The sequence below is a fragment of the Desmodus rotundus genome, chromosome 1, assembly GCF_022682495.2.
Source record: "Desmodus rotundus isolate HL8 chromosome 1, HLdesRot8A.1, whole genome shotgun sequence".
In the NCBI taxonomy this organism is placed as follows: Eukaryota; Metazoa; Chordata; class Mammalia; order Chiroptera; family Phyllostomidae; genus Desmodus; species Desmodus rotundus.
In genome coordinates this window covers 19,717,312-19,742,713 of record NC_071387.1, presented here as the reverse complement: position 1 = coordinate 19,742,713, position 25,402 = coordinate 19,717,312, and the positions used below count along the sequence as shown (strand labels likewise).

Here is a 25,402-nt window from a genome sequence, read left to right as displayed (position 1 = left end):
ATCTTTGAAAGTTGGTTCATTGCCAACCTAGCATTTCAAGAACTAACCCACTCCATGGCCTTTTCTTAAACATTCTGTCTGCTGCTAAAGAGCAGGTATCAGCCACTATCAATTCTGTCCCAGCCTGAGCCTGCCTAGGGCAATCATTTATGACATGGGATAAGTGTAAGGAAAGGGCAGTCTTTAAGTGATGCTAGGCGATTACCAAATGGCAGGCAGTATGGTGGCAGGGCAAAGAGTCTCCTTACAGCCAGGTAGTTCTCAGAAGATATAAGTCCTGTGGGCCCAACTGTTAGAACCTCCTCAGCTGGTTAGAACAGCAGGGCGTTGCCCCACCTTACTGTTCATTCACAGAAAAGCTGCAACAGAAGTTGAAAGAAAAATAGCTGGAGAAGACTGGAGTGGGGAAAGGAAAGCAGGCAACTGTAGCATGATGGGCAGGAAGAGGGAGAAGGCCACATCCCTTTGAAGGATAAACAGGTAGCTCCATTAATCTTTAAAGACTAAGCAATTAGAAAGAAAAAGAAACAAACGTGAAAGGTCCCATTTGCGGTTGACCCTAGGTATCCCAGGATAATTTTGTTTTATGAATAGAAAACTGAAAATGTGCCCTCAGATTCTGAAACGTGATATCCTCTCAAACTTTATCTGAGTTTATAAACACAGAAGAGGGAATAGATGAATTCACATTGCAACATGAGAACGAATTTAACTTCTAATGGAAACACGGTTCAAGATGGAGTAAGTCCGAAATTTCAATGTTTATCTCCACATGCATTTATTCCTGGCAATACACTGGGGTTCTCTGTAGAGTGTTTATCTAACTTGGCTTTCCTTTGATGGATATTCTGGCATACTACATAAGCACACCATACACACAGGCCATGGGACGAGGTAACTACTTTCTCCCTGTAAAGAACTCCCAGAATAATTGCGAGGAAAAAGGAACGAACTAACATATGGCGGGTATCTGTTAAGAGGCTGATACTGTACAGAGCACTTAGCAGATACTTTGCCATTTAAACCCATGAGCATGGTGTGTATTATCTGAATTCTAGAGACTCAAAAAAATAAAGCTGAAAGAGTATGGAAAAATCTCCTAGCTACGAGATTTGAACCCAAACCCACCTGGATCTAAGCCCATGCATTCTCTTTTCTCAATTCCATGGCAGGTGAAGCCAGGCCACACTATGTCTCATTGTGTGGCACCGGAAACATACTTCGGACTGCAATTAATGGCTCACACTTTAATCTAAAAGAAAGCACTACCGAGATATCTGCGATCAGCCTCGCCCTGACTGCAGCCGTAGGTGTAGGTCTCGTGTTTTCATTCGTCAGTGGTGAAATATTCTGGCTAATATTTCAGTCTAGTTCCTCACCTAGAGAATAAACGGGGAAACACTATTTAAACCTTTAAAAAATCATGGAACAGTTTTAAGCAGAAGAGTAAACTAATCTAATCAACGTTTTTAAAGGATAACATAATATATCAACTACAAAAACACTTTTTAGAAAAACAATTAGGGAAATCCTAATATAAGTGAGTATAAAATGACATTAGAGAGTTTTTAAAAGTTTTTAAGTATAATAATGGTACTGTAATGGCTATATAAGTGAATTATGTTCTAGAGATTGATGTATAAAGGTTGAGATAAGATGACACAACGTCAAAGATTTGCTTTCAAATACTCTCCATCCCCCCAAAGTGGGAGAAAACAAATTATGTAAGGCAAAATGTTAATAATTGTTGAATCTAGGTGATGGCTATTTGGGCTTTATTATATTATTCTTTTTATCTTTGTAAATGTTTGAAAGCTGCCATAAGACAAAGTTCTTTACAAAAAAAAAAAAGTCTTTCAATCTCAAAATCACAACCCATTTAGTATTGAATTCAATTGCTTTAATCCACTTTCCAAGTATGGCAAGTATCCACTTTCCAACATCAGAATTAAAACCTCTAAAACATAGACTTTGGAAATACTAATGAATTCTGTTCGGATAACCTATTGGTAATAAGGTTCAACAACACCTGTTTTCCAACAGACATTAAATGGAGACTTAATTGTGTTATATCAGAACATTGGGTAAGGCCTAGAGGAACAAATCTGTTGTTTAAGACATTAAACATCTACTCAAATTCATGTCTGTAACGAAAGCTACAGGAAGTCTTGTAGGAACTTGGAGAAATCAAAATGTCCTTGTTTCCTTGCATTAAAGCCAAGATAGCCACTTAACAAATGACAGACAGAATGAAATACCTTGTAAAAAAAAAATACTGACAGAAAAGAATCCTTCCTAACTGGAATCACAGGTTTAAGATCTGAATACCTTTGAAGTTTTCAAGCAACTATGCTGGTCTCTAATACCAGTCCTAGATTTGAGAGAGGCCAACCCACTCATTCATGTACTGAACTATTGACCCTTCCATTCAAAAGAAAAATAAAACTTTTAATCCATATTCTACCCACAGTAACTAGACGAACCACAATTAAAGTAATTCTAAACACAGTTCTAGAAACAGAAAACAGTCATTAAGAGTGGCAGGTTTTTGGTGTCCTAGCCCACCTCCACCCCCACCCCGTCCACAGGGTAGAACACGTTAATTTAACCAAATGAGCATGTTCCTGTCTGCAAACACCCCTGGAGCTTCCTCTGGGTAAGGAAGCTCTTTATCAGCGTCTGGACTAACAGAACTATAAATCAGTCACAAACACAACCTTCCTGCTGCTGCTAGTCCAGTTTCGCCTCACTATTCATCCTGCTTCATAAGAACAAGGTGCTCCCTGGGCATGAGAAAACAAAAATCCATCTTACAGTGTAGGCAGGAGTAGAGCAGGGAATACAGACTCGCCCCACTTCAAAGCACAAGGCATATCTTTCACTAACTAAACAGCAATCCCAGCAGGAGTGACAATGAAAGCTTTCTTCCCTATTATTGTTTGAAACAATCACAAGCTATTTGTCCATATTAATTAGTTTATATCTAGTATTAGGCAGCCTCAAAGATAAGAAAAACTGCTCTTTGTTACCAGATGAATAAGAGTAACAAACAAAACCAAAAGCTCTTTCTTTTAATGGTTGTTTTTGCCTTAGCAAAGAATTTTTGCCTTAGAAAAGAATCGTCAGAAATTTCACACTTGAACATGGGCTTATCTTTGCACAGGTCCCTGAATTCACTCTGAAAGAATGCAATTGATGTGCCAGACAATACCAGGCTAAGCTGACTGAGTGAACTGCTTGTTTTGCCTTGCCTAAAGAGAGGCTATATTTAAATTACTTTTACCTTCTCTGAACCTGGGGAAAACTTGATAATAGGAGAGAAAATATCAATACAGGCTTAGGGGCAAGGACAAGTCAGCTTTGGACTAAAACTTGACTGCATGAATTACATGTGAGATTTGACATATAATCAGGAGGCCCATTGTTGACCAGAGGATCCTGGGAAACACGTGACCCAATGATCCTCATCTCTCCAGAAGAGTAAGCTGCCTCTCCCCAGTTTATAGCTGATGCCTTCCAAGTGGATTTGAGTTCCCCAACAATCAGAGGCTACTACCATTCCCCAAATATGGTAAGAATAATGGGGCTCACTATCTTGGTTGAGATTAATTAATGAGCTTGTTCAACAAAATTGTCAAAAGTCACCCTGGCCGGTGTGGCTCAGTTGGTTGGAGCATCGTCCCATAGATTGAAAGGTGGCTGGTTCAATTCCTGGTCAGGGCACACACCCAGGTTGTGGGTTTGATCCCTGGCCAAGGTGCACGAGAGAGGCAGCCAATCGATGTTTCTCTCTCACATTCATCACATCGATGTCTGTCTGTCAGTCTGTTTCTCTCTCAAAAACAACAAAAAAATGTCTTCAGTGGGAATAAAATAAAATGTTTTCATTGTCAAAAGTCAGGGTTTGAACTCAGGTCTAAGAATTAAAAGCTACATGGGCTTCTTCAAGATTAATGTTAAATTTCCTCATGTGGTTTGCCAGGCTCTGCAAAATCTTCTCCCACCTTGTACCCTAACCTATCTGCTCCTCTACAACCAGACATATGCTGATAAATACATAACAATAGGCTCTTAGGAGTGAAGGACCTGTGTTTGCCAATTTCCATGATGTAAATACTCTACCCTGGCTGATTTCAAGCTGCAAGCTTGAATTCCTGAAAACTTAATAACCAGATTTGTCAGCTGGCAGAGCTGGCTCTAGTGCATTACTTACAACTTCATGCCTCTCTATACTGCAACTATCCTGAACTAGTACACAAATACTGTGCCCTCACTCCACTTGGCACATTTGACATTCACACATGCTATTTCCTCTTCCTTACCAGAAGCGCTCATACTCTGGTTCATAAGTTTCCAGCCCAGGGGTCTTCCTTCAAGAGGCCTTCACTGATCCTGCAAATCTTTCCGGGGTTCTCCTCTTTGCTCCTAGAGTGCCCAGACTTCCCGGATCACAGCATTTGCGACAAAGCATTGTGATTTTCTGTTTCCTTATCTATTTCCCACTGTATTTCTAAGCTCTGGCAGGGCAAGGGCCTTATTTATCTTATTTATTCTTGTATTCCCAGGTCTGCCACAGTGCTTGCTAAATAATAATGCTTAGATGTATTAAGAATAGGTACCAGCCCTATCTGGTGTGGCTCAGTGGATTGAGTGCCGGCCTGCGAATCAAAGGGTCGCCAGTTCTATTCCCAGTCAGGGCACATGCCTGGGTTGCAGGCCAGGACCCCACTAGGGGGCATGTGAGAGGCAACCACACATTGATGTTTCTCTCCCTCTCTTTTTCCCTCCCTCCCCGTCTCTCAAATAAATAAATAAAATCTTTAAAAAGAAAGGATATGTACCAGATACTATTCTAAGTTTTACACACATTATCCAATTTCATCCTTTAAACAACCCTATGAAGTTGGCTTTATTATTATGCTCATTTGTCAGACTAGGCAATGGAGGCACTGAAAGGAGGAACCCTTTCTTCCTCCACCCCTGTCTCCTATGTGCTCCATTACTAAATGCTACGGCCAGGACCTTTTTCCCCATTGGTGACTCTCAAGCAGAGTGCTTTAATTAAATTTAAATTCTCCCTATGAGAGAAATTAAATACAAAAAGAATAAGATTTCTTCAGGTAGGGTTAAGCTTTGGAGGGATTTTCCATCTCCCAAGATTCAATTTTCGCCCTCTTGGGGGCAATAATATTTTTTACAATGTATGTTCTACTAGACCTTTCTCTATACATTTACATTAATGTACCATATGTTCATCTCTAAAAGCATATGGTCTTATTTTTGTTTTAATATATTCTTGTAAGTATTATTCTGCACTTTTCTTTCTTTTCCCTCCATTAGATATCTTGGGGAGACATAGCTGTGTTGAGATATACAGAGAAGACAAAAGTAGGTTTACAGTCGTTCATATGAAAAAATAATGCAAGAATAAACTCTGTGTTTTGCATACTCACAACTATAAGCCTACTTGTGCCCTCTCTGTATATTTATCATTTTTTAACTACTGTCCAGTATTTAAATCATATCAATATGCCTAAATTTATTAAGTCCTTCCACTATTGTATATTCAGAAAGTTTTTTATTGCTTGGCCTTCAACTAAGACTTCAGCGAGTCTCTTTATGCACGTCTCCTTGGGCTCATGGATGAGTGTTCTTCTAATATAGACACCAAGACGAGCATAGGGTCTGTGCCAAAGTATATAATTTTAATAGATACTGTCAAGTTATCCTCCAGAGTGACTAGACCAATTCATTTTCCCAGAGAGAATTTACAGGGATGCACTTTTGCCCACACGTTTATATTGACTATGACCTGTTTCTACCTTGGGTGGTGTTAAACATTTTAATTAAATGACTCATTTCAAACTATATTACTCACCAGCTAATAGGAGCTTGTGCAAAAGGGAAGGTGTGCAGATAAGACGATGCTGTTGGAAGTGCTGACAAATGACAGCAGCAAGACCAGAATGCTGGAGCGCCTTGTCCAGAGAACCTGTAGAGGGCCTAACTTCACAAAAGGCTAAGAAGAGTCCCCACATGGGAACAGCTGCAGTGCCCTTTGAAATGGTGGCCTCAGACAACAGGCACCAGATCTTTTTACCCATTCACCAAGTCACTCAGGCACCACAAACACCACTGAGGGGAATGGAAACCAAGCCCCCAAAGCAAGTGAAGTGTTGCAAAGACAATGATCCATTTGTCAGAAAGAGAAATACATATACTGGAGGTAACACTAAACACCCTAGAAAATAACACTCAAAGCATTAAAATGTTAAAGAACAGCAAGGAGTTTATCTGTAAGATAAAATTCCAAGGTCTCTTAAAAGATTTTTAAAAAGCATAATAAATAAAGTAAAAATGCTCCTTTCTCCTGTTCCTTCTTTCTTTCCCTCCTTTACACTTACTAATACCACCCCCCACCCTTGAAATATATACAAAATGTAGTAGCTTGTAAAATAATACAAAAAAAATTGTGGAATAACTTTCTATGTCATCAAGATTCAAATTGCAACCAAAATAGCTCTTTCTCAAAGGTAAGCCTTTTTTCTCTAGCCTTGGTCTAAAAAGGGACTGTCATGAATGACATCATACTTTAGAAGGAGGAGGAGCTGAGGGAAGAGCAAACAGGAAACTACCCTTGTTGAGCACCTACTGCATATTTTGTATATATGCTGTCATTTAAGCCATAAAACCATCTGTGAAGTGTGATCACAGAAGAAATTGAAGCTGAGCGAGGTTTGCAGGACTCGGCCTCCTCATCCAGCAACATCAAGATGTGAATTCAGGCCTAATGACTCCAAAGGTTCTCTCCCCATTGGGCGGCTCTGCCTGCTGGAACTGATGGAGTCCAGTTAGTACCCGAACAGATCAGATGGTAAAGTAATCTGAACAAAGGCAGTGTTCCTGCCACACTATTGTTCTTCATTGGACAGGAAAGCTAACTCATATTACTGTTCAGCAGTTTCTAGAATCACATTTTCTTTTCTAAGTTACTAGACCTACTTGGCAAAATAATAGTAATAATTATAGGAGGAGAACAATGAGACAGCAGTCAGAAAACTTGTTGTAGACTACATCTGTTCTGAGAAATTCCATTAAACCCTGAAGAAAACCAAGAGAGGAAAAGCAGCAGGAAGCACTTCGGACTGTCTTGATTTGGAACTTGATGCCTACAGTAACAGCCAAACATCCTCAGCACTGAAAGCCCAGGCCCCTACAAACAGAGATCAGCTCCCTGAAATCCCTTGCTCATCGTTCCAGCTGCTTCTTGAACAAAACAGCACCTCACGCACAAAACACACTTATCCAAATACCCTCCAAATTATAATTACGATATACGTGATCCCCAGAGTCAAACACACTTTCTGAAACTCAATGTAAATATTCAGAAAACTGTGATTAGCTCAAAGCCGTGTTGCTTTGAATCACTTACCTGGGGCTGTGAAATTACAGGGGAGGCGGTAGAGACAGCGGCCATGGCGGCTCTGCGGTTGGGGGCAGTGACCAGGGCCCCAGCACTACGGCGCCAGACACAGGAGTCAAACTCTCGTGGCTGCTGATTAGATCGTAGTCATGCTAGGAGAAACTGTGTACCTGGAAAAGAACAGCAAAAACCCACATTTAGCCTAAGAGGACCACCACATGGGAGCGAAGTGCCATTTGCCAGAGGAAGCAAAAATCCCTGATGCTGAAGGCCAACTTCTAACTTTAATAGAAAGAAGAACCCAGGAGAGAGAATCTAACGTCTCATCATCAAGATTTTTGTGCCTTGCATCCAAATCAAGTTAAGTTGATGTATTTTCGTAAGTCTGAATCCAACCCTGCAGGCTAGCTAGATGCTTTGGGAAGGCAGTTGTGAAGTTGGGGAGAATGGGCCAGAGTGAGAAGCCAACCTGCCCTTAAACAATAAGGAAACTGGGTGACCTACAGTTGAGTGCTGAGAGTGTATATAAAAAGGGCAAAGAGAATAATATCATCCGGTGTCGTAGAGATCATCCCTGCCTATTAGCAGATGAAAACACTGACAGCTGGAGAAAGGAAGGGACTAAAGTCATACGTCTCGTTCACAGCAGAACCACCTCTAGAGCAACAACCATTCCGGTCCGGTAGGAAACAGAAGAACATGAACTGTTCCATTTCCTCTGGTAACTTAGTTACCACTTTCAAGATTAAAGGAAGGCAAGGCACCCCAAAGTTACAGGAGTCAGTCACAGGGATGAGTCAAGAACTTGGCGGGTGGTGGGGCTTCATACCTCAGACTTGTGTGAGGAAAAGTGCATTTTTAAAATCCTTTGACATCCTCAAAGAGAGGGCGCTCAATAAGCACAAAATATAACTAAATCTTTTGTTGTTAATACTTTAAATTCCCTCCAGTGAAGCATGTCCCAAATGCTGCCAAAAGATTGTTATTGTTTTCATGTTGCAATTTAGTCCAGAAGAGATTTTTTCACCAATGTTTAGGTGTAATAAACATTATTGAATTGTGCACAAATGTGCTGCATTAGTGCTTACTTAACTCATTAAGATTGTCTCTCACTATAAAAAAGAATTTTTAAAAATTCTTCTATTTTGCCTTGGCTGGTGTGGCTCAATGGACTGAGTGCCCAACTGCAAAACAAAGTGTTGCCAGTTCGATTCCCAGTCAGGGCACAAGCCTGGGTTGCGGGCCAGATTCCCATAGGGGGCACGCAAGAGGCAGCTGCACACTGATATTTCTTTCCCTCTCTTTCTCCCTGCCTTCCCCTCTCTCTACAAATAAATAAACAAAATCTCTTTAAAAAAATCTTCTATTTTAAGAATTTTTTTAGGTTGTTTTCATACCACCTAACAAAAGCCTTTTATTCAAAAGCTATTTGTTGAGCATTTACAGTGAATTGAGTGTATAATGAATAAAACTACCCCATCCCCTGTCTTCAGGAAGCTTTTGTCTATAAATATACTTTCTAATTTCACCAGCATACAAGATGATACCTGAATACTTTTAAACTATTAGGAAATGATACTTTTAATGATAGTGAAAGTAGTGAACTAGGATCACAAGACTGAAGTATTGAGCAGTACTAACAGTGAAGCTGGATGCTTAATCCAAGTCCTCCGGCCCCAAATCCACTGGCATGACCCTGTATGAGCCGGATGATGCTGAGCAAGTCACATACCCCAGAAGAACATTTTCCTAAGGAATAATCTAGGTTTGGCAGCAACTTCTATGAACTTTAAATTTTGATTTGTATCCCGTCTTTGTGTATTACCCTTCACACTGTAGTTTCAATTGCTTCAGGGGTGTCCAACCTGCAGCCTAGGATGGCTATGAATGTGGCCCAAGACAAAATCATAAATTTATTTGAAACCTTTTTTTTTTGCCAATCAGTTTTCATTACTGTTTGTGTATTTAATGCATGGCCCAACGCAACTTTTCTTCTTCCAGTGTGGCCCAGAGTCGCCCAAAGGTTGGACACTCCTGCTTAGGTTTTAAATGTTTAGAACTGTGGCACCTTCTTATTTGCTTCTCTGTCTTAGAACAACGATTTTTATTAAGAAATAAGAAGTACAGCTGTCAAGATGTTTTGGTATAACAGTCAACACAAAATTCATAGGTGCCCTGAGAAAACACAGATGTTCTCCTTAGATACAGTTTGGGGGTTGGGGGAGACCTCTTGTTTATCACAGTGTGGATTGAAATGGACAGCCCAGGAGAACGGTGGGGACATGTGTGTTGGATTGCCTTTCCCCCTTCATGACGGCCACTGGGGTGGGAGCTGACTCCAAGAAAACAATAGGGTCCCATGGTGCGCTGTTTCATGCTGAACTTGTTCCTGGCATCATTCTGTTCCCACCTCAACTTCTTTATTTTCCTGTTTCCTTCTCCTGTGTTTATAATTCACGTTACCTTGCTCCATCCTATGCAGGTACACAGATGAGTATATAAACAGCATGACAACCAAAACACGCAACAAGCAGGCAAGATTCCGCTCTTAAAGACTCACCCTGTGTGCTCTGATTCAATATCATTTCTGCCAAGCTAAGTCACTCAGCAATATCACCTTAGTATAGGGTGGGGCGAATGTGGACTTATAGCTGTTCATATGGAAAATAATGCAACAATTAATAAATGATAATACAAGAAAAAATCTCCATTTCATGTACTCACACCTGTAAACCTACTTCTGTCTCACCCTGTATTCAGAGTACATGGAGCTGCCCAAAAGGTGCATCCTGGGCCCCTGGCCAGGAGTAAGGAAAGCAATATAGAAATCACTGTGACAGTTATACCACATGGCATCACTGATGATAACAAAAGGGGGAGAGGTGGGAGACTGGGATCTATTGAAACCCTGCTAGATGGTGAACACTGGAGTGGTCATTTTGCAGACAGTTTAAGGTCGACATTGTTAAACTCACTTCATACAAGGGAGCCTGAGGTTTGGAAAGGCTGTGCCACATACCCAACCAAGGTCACAACAGCCAGGAAATGAGGGAGCTGAGACCTGAACCAGGACCCATTCCAGGGTCCTATACACTAACCCTTCAAGGGAACAAAGATTAAGAGGAGGTGCTCAGAGTCTTTTTAAGCACAGACTGCAGGTAGTCCCGAAAAAAGCAGGATAAAATCAGGGGTCCTGCAGAGTAAATATTTTCCCCAAATCCTGAGACAGAGACGCCTGTGTTGCTCTCATCTATATAAAATTTCAGTGGCATGCCCCTAGTTTTGATTTATGTTACACATCCTTGAGCTATATAATAGATAATACAGATTAGTTTCACTTCTTCAAAAAGAAAATAAGGAAGATTAACTACCTTTCCCTAAAGTATTTAAGAAATATCTAATTTTGAGGTTTTCATTGAACCTAATAATATAAGAAGATTATAGGAGCCCTTTATATGATGGTACATGGTTGTTTAAGTCTGAGTATATAAGCACTAAGCAATAGTACCTCAAAGGGTATAAATCAGCTCTCGCCTGGAAGTGGTCTTAAAATTACGTTTATGAAATCTATTTGCTTCTCAACTTATTTACAAAACTGAACAAATCATGGGAGAACTAGACTCAATGGCAAAAAGACAATATCCTAAGTAATCCTGCTGCTTGGTCTCCAGCTAAGTAAGCTGGTTTACTCTGATACTCTAGTCCTCTGTTCTCCCAGAGCCTCACACTGTCCACTACAGAGTTGTACTGAATTTTTAAAGAACTACATCCCTCTTGAACTCTTCCAAGTGCCTGGAAACTTGTCCCAACATTCTTCCCATCTGTCATCAACCTAACTCTCCATTTGCTTTGCTTGAGCTCCAAGACTGCTCGAGCTACAGGAAACCACAAGGTAGCGTGGGTCGGCCCCACTAACCCTAACTACCCTCGGGTCATTCCTGTTGCCCCCTTCTCTTCTTCTCTAGTTGTCTCCAATTTCCATTCTAGGCACCTCTTCTTTTTGCAAAGCCACAAAACTACCTCTAAGGCCCCTCACTTGCAAAGGTGAGCTTTGTCACTTACTTAATTCCTCATCCATTTATTCATTCCCCTATTGCCATTGGATGTGATCCATTTCAATAACCCCCCTTGCAATTCAAAATGGATATGTAAAATTCAACTTACAAATAAGAAAGCTACATAGGCTCATTCCTGGGTGCCAGATTACTAGAGAAATAAGAATAGGAAATATCCTGAATCACCCCTACAAGCCAAAGATGAATCCCAACTATTACTTAAACTTCCAGAAACACAAGAGTGGGTAAAAGGAGGTGTACAGTTGTTAGTATGGAAAAACATACAAGAATAAACTCTTTCCCATACTCATAACTGTAAACCTACTTTTGCCAACACCTGTACATGGGAAAAATCAACACGGGAGGCCTCTCTCTGTTGTAACTCAGGCACAATAGTGATGCTGCGAGTGCATGAGCAGAAAATCAGCAAATGAGACCCCAGAAGAGCCACACCGGTACTCCTAGCTCAGCAAGATGAGGACTGCAAGGAACAAAGCCAGGGAGAGCTGGAGCACATTTAAAATACACTCATTCCTTAAAAGGGGTTCCTGGCTCCAACCGAGCAAGTAATCTCTGGCTGTATTTATTTCTAATTTACATGTGGCCATGTGACTGCACAAGAAAACATGTGGGAGCAATAAAAACCACTACCAGCTGGCTTCTGATATGGGCAGCCCTGCCAAGTGACAATAACCTTACCGGGTACCACACCAAATACCTAAAAGAAAGTCTCTCGTCCTGAGCCAAACTCCATTTGGATTACTCTTGCAGCAGATGCTAGCTCCTTCCCCAGGTCTTACAGGAAGATGAATTTCTAATGTGCAAATTAATCTCCTATAAATCTAACCTTTTTTCCTCATCTGGACTTGAGTCAAACAGTGACTCATTTCAGTCTCTTGAAAGAACACAGGGCCATACCCGACACTGAATATGCATAGACTTTCCTCTCGAAGGATGAGCAACAGAGAAAATTCCAAGTTCACTAGGCAAATGAAAAATATTATGGTTCAAGAGAAGGGAAGAGTCTAGAATCAGAGCAAATATTTATTTAAGAAATAGGTATACCACATAAAAGGAAACTTAAAAAATATATGAGGTCACCCTGGTTGGCATGGCTCAGCTGGTTGGGTATTGTTCCACAAAGTGAAAGGTTGCTGGTTTGATTCCCGGTCAGGGCACATTCCTGGGTTGCAGGCCAGTTCCCAGTTGGGGCACGTGCAAGAGGCAACCGATAGATATTTCTCTCTCACATCAATATTTCTCTCCTTCTCTTTGTCCCTCCCTTCCCCTCTCTCTAAAAGATTTTATTTAATAAAAGATTTTATTTACTTACTTAAAGTAAATAAAATTTACTTAATAAATTAAAAAATACAGATTTACTTAAAATCTTTTAAAAAAACAATTGTATTTACTTATTTTTAGAGAGAGGGGAAGGGAGGGACAAAAAGAGGGACAGAAACATCAATGTCTGGTTTCCTCTCACTGTAAACTGGGCATCTGGCCCACATCCCAGGCATGTGCCCTAACTGGGAATCGAACCGGCAACCATTTGGTTCACAGGTCAGAGCTCAATCCACTGAACCATACTAGCCAGGGCAAAAAGGGTAATAATAAGAAGAAGTAAATAAAATCTTTAAAAACATATACATAAGATCAGAAATGAGTCTGCATTAACCAAAAAAAAGGAGAAAAAAATCACTGAAATATGAACTTAAATGAAGGCAGTCGATAAAGTAGAAAAAAGAATAAAAAAATAAAGCAGTAAATAGTATTACTAAAGCAGAAGATAAACCAGAGTTTAAAAGAGTAGGGGAGGGAACTACACAGACAAATATTTTAAAGCTTCCATCCCCAAAACAGAACAGATGAACAAAAAGTACGAAGGAAGAAGGAGGAAACCCTTCATGCTAAAACCGGAAAATGATAAATTTACCCTCAAAATTTTAGAAAAGTGCTGTACATATACAGAAACATTTCAATCCAATAGGAAAAAAAATTAGACTTCAAGTTTGCTGCAGAGAGCTCTATGGGCTGGCAAAAAGAAAAACACTCTGAACTGAACTCTAAACCGGAAAGAATCAAACAATGAGATATAGGAAGGCCAGCGCCATAGCTTAGCTTTTGTACTATCTCTTCTCCCTCCTGGAGCTAAATAGCATCTGAAGCCAACCTTCCATCATCTAAGGCCTGAGGCTGGAAGATTCTTCTCTCTGGAACCTGAACAAATGAAAAGACTTAAATATAGAAACATCAGGAAGAAGACATTGGCCCATTAAAATAAAAACAAAATGCTTAAAAATTAGTCATTGGAAATTTAGTAGAAAGAATTGGAATGTAAAGATCCAAATGTAAAAATCCAAAATGTAAAGCAAAAACCAAAGTGAAAAAGTTAGGGGGCTAGTCCAGGAGATCTAGTAGCCAAATAATAGCAATTCCAGAATAAAAGAATAAGGACATAAAAGGAGGGGAAGTCAAATAACTAACTCAAAACATTTTCTAAAGTGGGAAAGTCCTAAGTTTGTTGAAGGTAAGGGCCTACTAAGTACCTACCTGCCCACCTCAATTATTTTAATACACCCACATAAAGTACACCCACAAACCTCACCATTGTGAGGTTTTGTTTTTTACACTGGGGATTTTTAAAAGTCCGATAGGCTATCAGAAAGTGTGTGTGTGGCGGAGCTCATAAACAAAGGGCTAGGAATCTATCTTTTGACTTCTCGGACAGCAGCCTAAGAGCTAGGAGACAATAGAGCAATGAGGCAAGTGATTTACAGCCTAGAATTCTATTGGAGGATGTTCTTCAGCAAAACAGGGAAGAAAGCTGAGAAAAAGAAAGGTATGTGATACTGGAACAGGAAGCCGACTCAGGAGAAAAACAAAGGGAATTCCTGGCCTAACTGTGAAAGGAGACCCAGGGATGCCAGGTAGGAAGACTCACAGTGGCCTTCACAGAATAACTGCCTCTGGATATTCGTATGAAGCTCAGATTTCTACAACTGACAGAGAGTTTAGGAAGAACGAGTAATAAGCACATAGAGAGCTAAGCAAACATAAAAGGATTGGTTGATTTAAAAGAGAACAAAGAATTTGCAGAAGGAAGATGATTCCCAGAATTCTAGGTGGCTCAACTCTGAAGGCCATTAACGAGCTCACAATACCATTAACACTGAAGAAAGGCCTGATCGAAATCATGACCTCACTAGTCAGGACAAAGAGGTGCAGGATGGCAGTATGTGTACGGCACACCGTGCCCACGGAAAGTCTACACAACTTTACAACTGACACACCCGAAAGTGCAGGTAAAAATCTTCGACATGCGACACAAACACAAACGAAGCCACTAAAATGACAGAAAATGGCAGCTGCAGGGAAGAGAAAATGGGACGGACGGGCAGAGACTCCTTTTTCTTAGCAAGTCTCATACAGCCCTGTGATACGTCAAATCACAAACATGCATAACTTCAATAAAGAAGGAAAAGAAAATATAAATTTAAAAACATATTACCCCTGTGGAAACAGAAAAGTTAAAGCCACAGCAGGCAGAAGCGCCATTGCAGAAGCCAAACAGACGCCGTGGAAGCCTGGTCTGGTAAAGATCCCCAGTGCCCATACTAACAGAAGTTACCAGATTGATCAGAAAGGGTGGCTCTAGAGCACAAAAACATAGGGATTCAGTATAAGAATAATCGGCATACCTGAGAAGATCAAGTGTAACAGAAGTTGTTTAACGATAAAAGTAAACTTTCCTTAAAAGACATTGAATGTGTAGGTTTAAAGAGCTCACTGCAGTAAAAGAAAAAAATTAATAAAATATATTAAATCAAAATTAAAAACATCTGTGTATCAAAGGACACACAATCCAAAGTGAAAAGGCAGTCCATGGAATGGGAGAAAATATTTGCAAATCATATTTCTGAAAAGGAGTTAATATCCAGAATACACACACACACACACATATTCCTACAACTGAGCAACAAAAATCAACCCAATTTAAAAACGGACAAAAGACTAGAATAGACATTTATTTGCCCAAAGAAGATACAGAATGGCCACAAACACCCATAACAAGATAGCCAACACCACTAAGCATTAGGGAAATGCAAATCAAAGTCAAAACCACAAAAAGATACTATCTCATACCCATTCAAGGGACTGCCAAAAATACAAAAATAAAAAACAAGAGCAAAAATAAGTGTTGCACGGATGTGGAAACAGTGGAACCGTTATGTGATGCTGGTGGGAATGGGAATATAAAATGGTTCAGCTGCTATAGAAAAAAAGGATGGTGGTTCTGCAAATAATTAAAAATAGAATTATCATGTAATCCAGGAAACTTCTGGGGAAATACCCCAAAGAACTGAAAGCAGAGTCTCAAAGAGAGCAGCATTACTCACAATAACCCAAAGGTGGAAGCAGCCCCGGTGTCCGTGAACCCGTGAATGGATAAACAATATGTGGAATGTCATTCAGCCTTAACAGGGAGGAAATTCTGACACATGCTACAATATGGATGAACCATGAGCGCACTATGCTAAGTGAGATAAGCAAGTCGCAAAAAGACAAACATTGTGTGATTCCGCTTACATAAGATACCTAGAGTAGTCAAATTCAGAGAGACGGAAAGTAGAATTATGGTTCCCAGCGGCTAGGGGGAAGTGGGAATGGAGAGTTGTTCTTTAATGGGTATAAAGCTTCAGTTTTGCAAGATGAAAAGAGCTCTGGGAATGTTTCACAACCATGTGAATATATCTTATAGAAATGAACTTGAAGATGGTTAAGATAGTTAATTTTATGTAATACACAAAGCCTGTCCGGAAAGTATCCAGCCAAGTGATAGGAAAAATAGGGACATTTACTGAAGAAGATACAAGATACAAGAAACATTGAATGTAGGAAAATGAGGTCTCAGTCCCCTTCAATGTAGGCACCTTGGGACCCCACACAGTGGTCCCAGCGTCTGTCTCCTCCACTGTTCAAAACACTGCATAATCCTTTGTTGGAGTCGCCCACCATCAGCGGCTCCATTGTAGTTTCCTGAACCTCCCTGATGGTCTGAAACCTCTCCCCTGGCAAAGGTGATTTTAGTTTGGGGAAAAGCCAGAAGTTGCAGGGTGCCAAATCTGGGCTGTATGGGGAATTAGTCACCTGGGTGATTGGCTGTTTTGCCAAAAAACTCAGCACAAGACGTGACACATGAGCAGGTGAGCTGCCGTGATGAAGCTGCCAATCACCAGTTGCTGGTAGCTCCAGGCTTCAGAGTCATCCAAATAGTTTATGCTGAGTAAAATAAGCCAGTTGCAAAAAGACCCACTTAATGCACAATTTGATGCAGATTCGTTGCTCTACTCGCTCAGTCATTTTGAATGTGACGGCCACACAGTACACATGCTCACTCAGCAGCATTTACCATCCCCACTGACTAGCACAGTGGAGTCATCATTGTTCACACACGTGCATTCCAGTCCAGTCTCCTTGGCCACCAGGTTACATCGATGTCACACATACCACTCTCTTTGTATTAACAATGGCTGGACTTTTTCCGGACAGACCTCATCTATAGTACCACAACTTTCTAAAAAAGAGCTTACCACATTCCAGGAAAGATGTGAAATACATGATCTACAATTGGATTTTTAAGTTACTAAACTTCAAGAGTTAAAGGAATTCCCACAAAAAGTCAAGTGGGGGAAAAAATCAAATCATAAGGGGAAAAATACTCAGCTCAACACAGCCATCATATTTGAGGGCCACAATTGATAAGACGAAGGAGTAACTTTCAAGGTTTTGTCCGAAATATGGAAGGACTGGATAATTATACATTCGGCCACACTGTCTTTTACTTGCAACAGCAAGAACAAGGCACTATTGAACATCAAATTGTCCGGATATATTTCATTCTGAAAAATCCACTCAGTGACAAAGGGTAACTACTCATGTGACAGATCAACGTATTGTGCTCAGGTGGCCTGTCCGTCCATGGAAACACAGACTGCGCGCTGACAATGGTGACCGAAAAGGCAAAAACAGGTAGAGCAGTTATTATAACCATTCAAAGAAAAGCTATGCGATTGAAATATACTTATTTATATATAAATGTGTATATATATACATTAAAAACTGTAATAATCTAAGATGAAACTTGCAGGAAATCATAAGTAAAAAGAGAAAATTCTTCCCCTTTTGCAAAAGGAGTCAATCAATACTGCTGTATTTCTAAAGCTGATAAAATAATAATTCCAGGCTTAAAAACCCAAAGAAGGAAGGGAAAGGGGAGGAAAAGGGTGACAAAGGAACAGCCACACTACACTTTTTGTATCTGAGCGTCCTATCCTCACCACTGCTTCCCATAAAACCAAGGAGGCAAATGGTCCAGCTGTGATGAAGAAATCCGTGACATGCAGAGTTAGAACAAACAAAATAGAAAAGTACTCAAGAAACCAAATAATTTCCTCACGTTTTGTTTTAAAATAACATCTCTACCTGGGGCAGCTGAAACTTTCCTCTCTTCTTGAAAGCATCAGAGTCGAGATCTTGCTTCAATATACTCACAGAAGACAATAAATTTTATGTTCTTAAATCTTTCCTTTGCCACACATAAGATCAGTTTTTCCATTTGCTTCTCCAGCTTTTCCATCAGAACTTTTCTTCTACATTTGGCCTAAAAGTCTATCATTCTTTCTACACGGCACTCAGCTGAAACATTTGAGGGAAGACTACAGCTAGCCCATCCTGCTCACGCTGCCTGCAGAAAGAGAAACTCGAGCACCATAATCATGCTGTCTTACATGTATTTTGTCAGTTCAGAGTCCAGTATCCTACAGAGTGGCCAAAAATGATTTAAATAAGCTCATTGTCCTGATTTCTAAGACTGTATTGACAGTCAAAACAACTAGGATTTGTAAAAAAAGTCACTACAAAGGCAAAGAATATCTTGGCACTACTCCTCACAGTCTCAGTCTTAAGCTGCTTTGTGTGACCTCGCCTAGAAAATGGGGGAAATCTGTAGCTGAGGACTAGTGGATCCAGAATGAGTTGGAATTACACGTTTCTGAGTTAGAAAAAAAATGAACTGTGTGCGCTCAATTCCAAAGGGCCAGAACAAGAAAAGAAGGAAAGGGAATTAAGAAACAGAAGAGAAATAAAAGGATTAAGACAATCTCTTGCAAGGTGGGACAATTAGAGTAACCATATTTTGGATAAGAGACAGACTTACTACTGCCCTGTTTCTTTCTATTGTCCAGGACTCACAGTGTCTACACTCTTGATCATCTGAGTATCTGCAGCCATGACCCTGAACCATTTGCATAGGACCCAGAGCAGTGCAAAGATGAATGGAAATTAAGACAGTTCCACTTACAGGAGAAAATACCTGAAGAACAGGGTGGATATATTTTTACTGAGAAATGCTTGAAGAGCGATCCTCCGAGCCAAGCTGAGTATTTGCAGTCCATAGATTGCAGTGGGGAAAAATTACAACCTCTACAACCAGGCCCAAGGCCAATGGAGGAGTCTTGGGAGATATTTCCTCCTAAGAGCAAGTGCAAATTTTTAAATTCAGAAGTATTTCCTAAATGGTCTAGAATAGGAGTAACATGAACATACATATACATATTGTGGAGCTGAGGGAAGAGAAAGAGGGAAGAGAGCAAACAGCACTGGGCCAAGTGTCAAGAGAGCCGTCCAGAATACAGACAGATGCCTACGGCTGTGACAAGAAAAGTGGTCCGAATAACAGCTCGTGATAGCAAAGGTTCTGCATGAGTTACAATTTTGAATAACCTAAACATAAAGAGTAGAAGTCAAAATCAGTTCTGAGTGCTTAAACTGACGAATAGTGGTTTAAAACTGTACCTCAATAAAGAAAATTATGCTCGAAAAATAGTTTTCAGAAGTATTTGACACAATGTAGGAAAATAGGCACTCAAATTTATTTCTGGTGTTGATGCAACTGTTAAAATCTTTCTGGAATCTTTCTCTGTGTGTGTGTGTGTGTGTGTGTGTTGTACCAAGATCCTAAAACGTGTGCTGAATCCGAGGATATGAAGGAATTTACACTGTGGGAAGAATTAATATTAAGGGGAAAGATTTTGCAACAAGGATGCTTAATAGGGTATTATATATGAGTGGAAATTTTAGAAGCAATTTAAACACCTAATAATACAGTACTTGCCAACTGAGTTATTAAAATTATGTTTACATGCAAGTCAATTTTATACAGCCAATAAAAATTAAATTCTATTGAAATTTGTAAATATTTATATATCTCCCCCATTTAGGAAAACATACAGACACAGAAAGATAATATTTACATATATATTATGCACTGAGGTGGTATAGACATTTCAATTTTAGAATGTATAGGGCTAAGATGGAATAACAGGGACCAGATATAACTGCCTGACTAAAACAACCAAAAAAGCAGATTAAAATACACAAAATACTGGACATTGGGCAACAAAGGACAATGATCCCTAAGAAGAGGGAAAAGAACAAGGTGAGCCCTATGATTGCCCCAGCTTTCTGCTACAAGAGCCAGGCCAGGGGACATTCAGGTTGAATCCAGAGAACTTACTGAGTTGAAGAGGCAGATCTGAAAACCCAAGGAGTTCAAGACAGCTAGAGTTCAGAGTATAGCTAAGGAGAGAATGGACAAGACAGAAAATCCCAAAGATCTGCATTGCCTACTGTGAGTATGCCACAGAGAACTGATCAGAGAGGGCACAGGAGGAAACTGTTAGAGGCTTGAGTAATACCCATCTGAACAGTTTCTGTTCCCACCAGCAAGACGGGAAAACCTCATAATTCGCAGGATATTGGGTAGAGCACTCAGAAGCACGTTGCCTCAGTAGTGGCAAAATAATTAGCCTTAGACTAAACACTAAGTCGATCCCACGGAATAAGTTTTAAAAGCAAAACGCGAAAAGATTACATTGTTTCCAAGTCATTAACTGTGACTCAAAACAAAGCTTGAGAATATTTACAGGAACACAGAAAAGCCCAGCATCCAACAAGGTGCAATTCATAGGCTGGCATCCAATCAATGATTACCACCAGTCAAGCAAAGAAGCAGGGAAAAGCGAAGTGACAGAAACAGAAACTATGCAAAATGAAGCACTGAGAGAAAATAAAAGAATAGCAGTGAAATGTGGAAAATTTTCAAGTGGACTAATATACATATAATTGGAAAGCCCAAAGAAAAAAGGAAAACAGAGAAATATTTGAAAAATAAAGACCAAAATTGGAAAATTTAATAAAACCTATAAATTCAAAAATTCAATAAGCTTAATGAGCCACAAGTACAAGAAACAAAGAAAAATGCAGAAAGGTACATCATGATCAAATTTATCAAAACATAATAATAACAATGAAATCTTTAAAGTTGCCAGATAAAGAAAAGAATTGTGGCATAGAGAGCAACAAGGATAACGATGACAGCAGATTTCTCATCAAAAATAATGCACGCAAAAGACAGAGATAAACATCTTTAAAGTAATAGGAAAAAATAATGCTATCAATCTGGAATTCTATAACATGGGAAATGTTTTCTAAAACTAAAAATAAAGCAAAAATGTTTTCAAACATAAAAAGAGGAACGAATTAATTATAAACAGACCTTGACTATAAGAAACATCCAAAAGGGCCCTGGCTAGTGTAGCTCAGTGGATTGACTGCGGACCTGAGAACCAAAGGTCTGCCAGTTCGATTCCCAGTCAAGGCACATGCCTGGGTTGCAGGCCAGGTCTCCAGTAGGGGGCACACGAGAGGCAACCAGACATTGATGTTTCTCTCCCTCTCTTTCTCCCTCCCTTCCCCTCTCTCAAAAAATAAATAAAATCTTTAAAAAAGGAAGGAAGAATGGAAGGAAGAAAGAAGGGAAGAGAGAAAGGAAGAAAGAAGGGAAGAAAGAAATGTCCAAAAGGAAGTCCATCAGACACAAGGAAAACTGAATCAGATGGAAATATAAATTTTCCCAAAGAAATGAAGAACACCAAAAATGGTAATAAAATTAGTATATGCAAAAACAGTTTTCTTATATGTCTTTTTAAATTATAATTGACAACTCACTGAATGGGAGAAATATCTGTAAGTCATATATCTAAAAAGTAACTGGTATCCAGAATATAAAAAGTATTCTTAAAACTCAACAATAAAGACAAAAAATTGACAAACAATAATTGACCAAAAAAGCCAATTATAAAGTGAGAAAAGATCTGAACAGACATTATGCAAAAATATATATACAAATGACCAAGAAGTATATGAAAAGATACTCTGCCTCATTAGCCCTTAGGGAAACAAAAGTCAAATCTGCAATGACATGCCGCTTCACACTCGCTAGGATGGCTCTAATCAAAGGCAACAGCAAGTGGTGGTGAGGATTTGGAGAAATGGAATCCTCATGGCTGCCTGTGGCAATGAGACATGCTGCAGACACTGCGAAAACATCCTGGTAGTCCCTCAAAATATTAAACACCATTTCCATATGATCCAGAGATTCCACTCTTGGAGATATATGTATATCCAAGAGAATTAAAAATACATGTCTGCACAAAAACTTATACAAGACTGTTAATAAAAGCATTATTCAAAATAGTCAAAAAGTGGAAACAATACAAATGTCCGTCTTTGTACTGACTGATGAATAGGTAAAAATTAATGTGGGATTTCTAAACAATGGAATATTAGGCAATAAAAAGAAATGAAAGAATGATAAATGCTATAAGCATGCATGAACCTTAAAAATGTTATGCTTAGTGCGCCAGTCAAAAAATCCCAAATGATTCTGACTTTATGAAATGTCTAGGACAGGTAAATCTGTGAGACAAAAAAGCAGATTAGTGTTTGCTGGGGGTTTGAGGGAGGCTAAACAGGGAATGACTGATAACGGGTACAAATTTTCCTTTGGGAAGATAAAAATTTTCTAAAATTGATGGTGGCAATAGTTGCATAATTCTGAATATATTTTAAAAGCCATTGAATTATACTCCTTAAGTGGTTGAATCATATGTAAATTATATCTCAATAAAGCTGTTAAAAAGAATTGACAAAAATAACATGGGGATTGTTACAAAGGTAAAAATGAAAACAAAGCCAGGAAGGAAAAAGTAAGGATACTGTTGAAAGCTATAGTATTCATAAAGAGGAACAATATCATTAAAAAATAGCCTACAATAAATTAAGGCCTACTATAAATGCTGAATGAACCACTAAAAAACGAAAGAATCGTAGCTAATTTCCAAGAAGTAGATAAAATAAAATTATAAAACACACCAAACACAAAAGGAAGATGACCAAGGGTAGGCAGGACAAATAGACACACAGCAAGAAGACAGACTTAAATGCAGCCATATCAAAGCATACGCATGCATATTAAATGGAGATGATCTAAACAACTCAGTTACAAGGCAGAGAATGCCAGATCAAATTTTTTTTTAAATGCAAGACCCAACCATATGCTCCTTCCAAGAGCCATACTTTGATATGAAGACACAAACAGTTTAAAAGTTAAAGGATGGAAAAGATATGCCGATCCAACACTCAACAAAATAAAATTGGAATGTTTACATTAGTATCTGACAGGGTAGGTTTTAAAGCAAAAAAATACTACCAGGGATAAAGGTCCTTTCATGCTGATAAATGTGTTGACTCGTCAAGATGACATCCCAATCCTTAAAAGCTTCTGTGTCTAATAAGGAAACTTTAAAACACACAAAGTAAAAACTGATGACAGGACCAATAGATGAATCTGCGATTACTGCCAGAGAATTCAATATTCCTCTGCCATTAATCTATAGAACAGAAAATTAGTAAAGATATAAAGGGCTTGAATGACACAACCAACCAACTTGATGTAATTGACGTTTCGAGAACATCCAACCCATCACCAGCAGAATACACACTCATCTTAAGTAAGAATGAACCTGTACACAGTAGGGCATATTCTGAGCCATAAAACAGGTCTCAATAAATTTAAAAGGCTACGAGTCATATGAAGTATGTTCTCTGACCACAACTGAATTACATTAGAAATCAATAACAGAACAATCTCTGCAAGATCACCGAACAGTAGAAAAATAATAGATCTCTAAATACCTTAAAGATCAAAGAGGTAACTGGAGGAAATTAGAAAGTATTATGAATTAAATGAAAGTTTAAGTAGTTTGAAATGAATGAAAATAAAAATGAAACATCAATATTTATGGGATGCCACTAAAGCAGTTCCTAAGAGGAAAATTATAGCATTAAACATTTATATGAGAAAGTAAGTCTCATTTCACCATCAGAAACTAGAAAAATATGATCAAATTAAATCCAGAAAAAAAGGAAATAGATCACAATGAAATAGAAAGCAGAAAATAAGAAATCCAAAAGCTGTTTAGGGAAGGGGCATTGTTTGTTTGGTTTTGGGCTTTTCGAAAAATCAGTATCATTGCTAACCCGCTCACCAGAGTGGTTAGGGAAAAAAAGAAGATACAAATTACCAATATTAGAAATGAAAGAGGGGTGGTCACTCTGACCCCACAGATATTAAAAGGATAATAAATGGTAAAGACAGTATAGTATCGGCCTAAAGAAAGACAAATAGACTAATGAGCCACAACAGAAAATTCAGAAGTAGACCATCCCTTATAGGGACCACTAATTCTGACAAAGGGAAATAGGCCTGCGGTGGAGAAAGAACAGCCTTTTCAATAAATTGTGTTGGAGCAGGGAGGCGGGGCAATTCATATCTTCCACACTACGTACAAAAATGTACTTAAACGGCTCATAGACCTAAATATAAAACTTAGAACTATAAAGTGTCTAGAAGACAACATAGAAGAAACGCTCCTTGGGCTTGAGCTAAACAAAGTTATCGTGTAAGACAGCAAGAACACAAGCCGTAAAAGAACAGACTGAAAAACCGGACTTCAACAGAAGTTCTGCTCTGCCAAAGGCAGTGTGAAGTAAAGGAAAAAGTAAGCCACAGACTGGGAGAAAATCCCTTCAGAGCATATATCTCATAAAGAACCTGTATCCAAAGTATATTTTTTAAATGTCAACATTCAGTAAGAAACCAAGTCAGTTCTAAAATTAGGCAAAGATTTAGGCACTTCACCAAAGATAAGACACAGAGGGCAAACCAGCACAGAATAGCAATCAGGAAAACGGGAATTAAAGCATTGAAATGCCACTGCATGCCAACTGAAATAGCTTAAATGTGGAAGACCGACCACACCTCACACTCGTGAGGATTCGAAGGAACTGCAGCTCTCACACCCTCTTGTGAGGATGCAAGAGGGGACTGCTTGGGAAAACTATTTGGCAGTTTCTTCAAAATTATGCATATTCTTACCATCCTATCCAGCCTTTTCCACTCCTAGGTACTTACTCAAGAGAAAAGAAACATGTGTCAACACAAACAGCGGAGCACAAATGTTTATAGTAGCTTGGCTCTAAAAGCCAAAACCTGAAACATCTCAAATATCGGTTCAGAAAATGATGGACAAATTGTTTCATATACATTCCATGGAATACTACTCAGCAATAAAAAGAAACGAGCTGTTCATATACACAACAGCATGTATCAGGGTCAAAATAAATACACTGAGTGGAAGAAGCCAGATGAAATAAAGCACGTACTGTATGATTCCATTTATCTGAAACTATAGAAAATGCAAACTAATCTACACAGACGAGAATGGAAGGGAAGTCAGGGCAACAAAAGGGAGTAACTTCAAAGGGACAGGAGAAAGTTTGAGGGGTGACTGGTATGTTCACGCTCTTGATCGTGGTGAGGATTTCCAAGGTATATATGCATGTCAAAACAAATCAAGTTGTTTTAAATATGTGCCGTTTTTCTCGAGGTAGGTCCTCAAGAAATATTAAAAGAAACCATGAGTCTTATAATAAAGAAAAACACTATAGTAAAGATTTTTTT

General features: G+C 39.2%; 1 protein-coding gene across 1 annotated transcript in view; it reads right to left on the bottom strand.

The window, feature by feature from the left end:
* LPAR1 (lysophosphatidic acid receptor 1) overlaps positions 1–25,402 on the bottom strand; it is a 130,065-nt gene that overhangs the window by 63,209 nt on the left and 41,454 nt on the right. The window contains exon 2 of the mRNA XM_024560077.3: positions 7,433–7,593. Coding sequence (XP_024415845.2) covers positions 7,433–7,477 — 45 coding nt within the window. The 5' untranslated portion in view covers positions 7,478–7,593. The remainder of the gene's footprint in view (positions 1–7,432; positions 7,594–25,402) is intronic.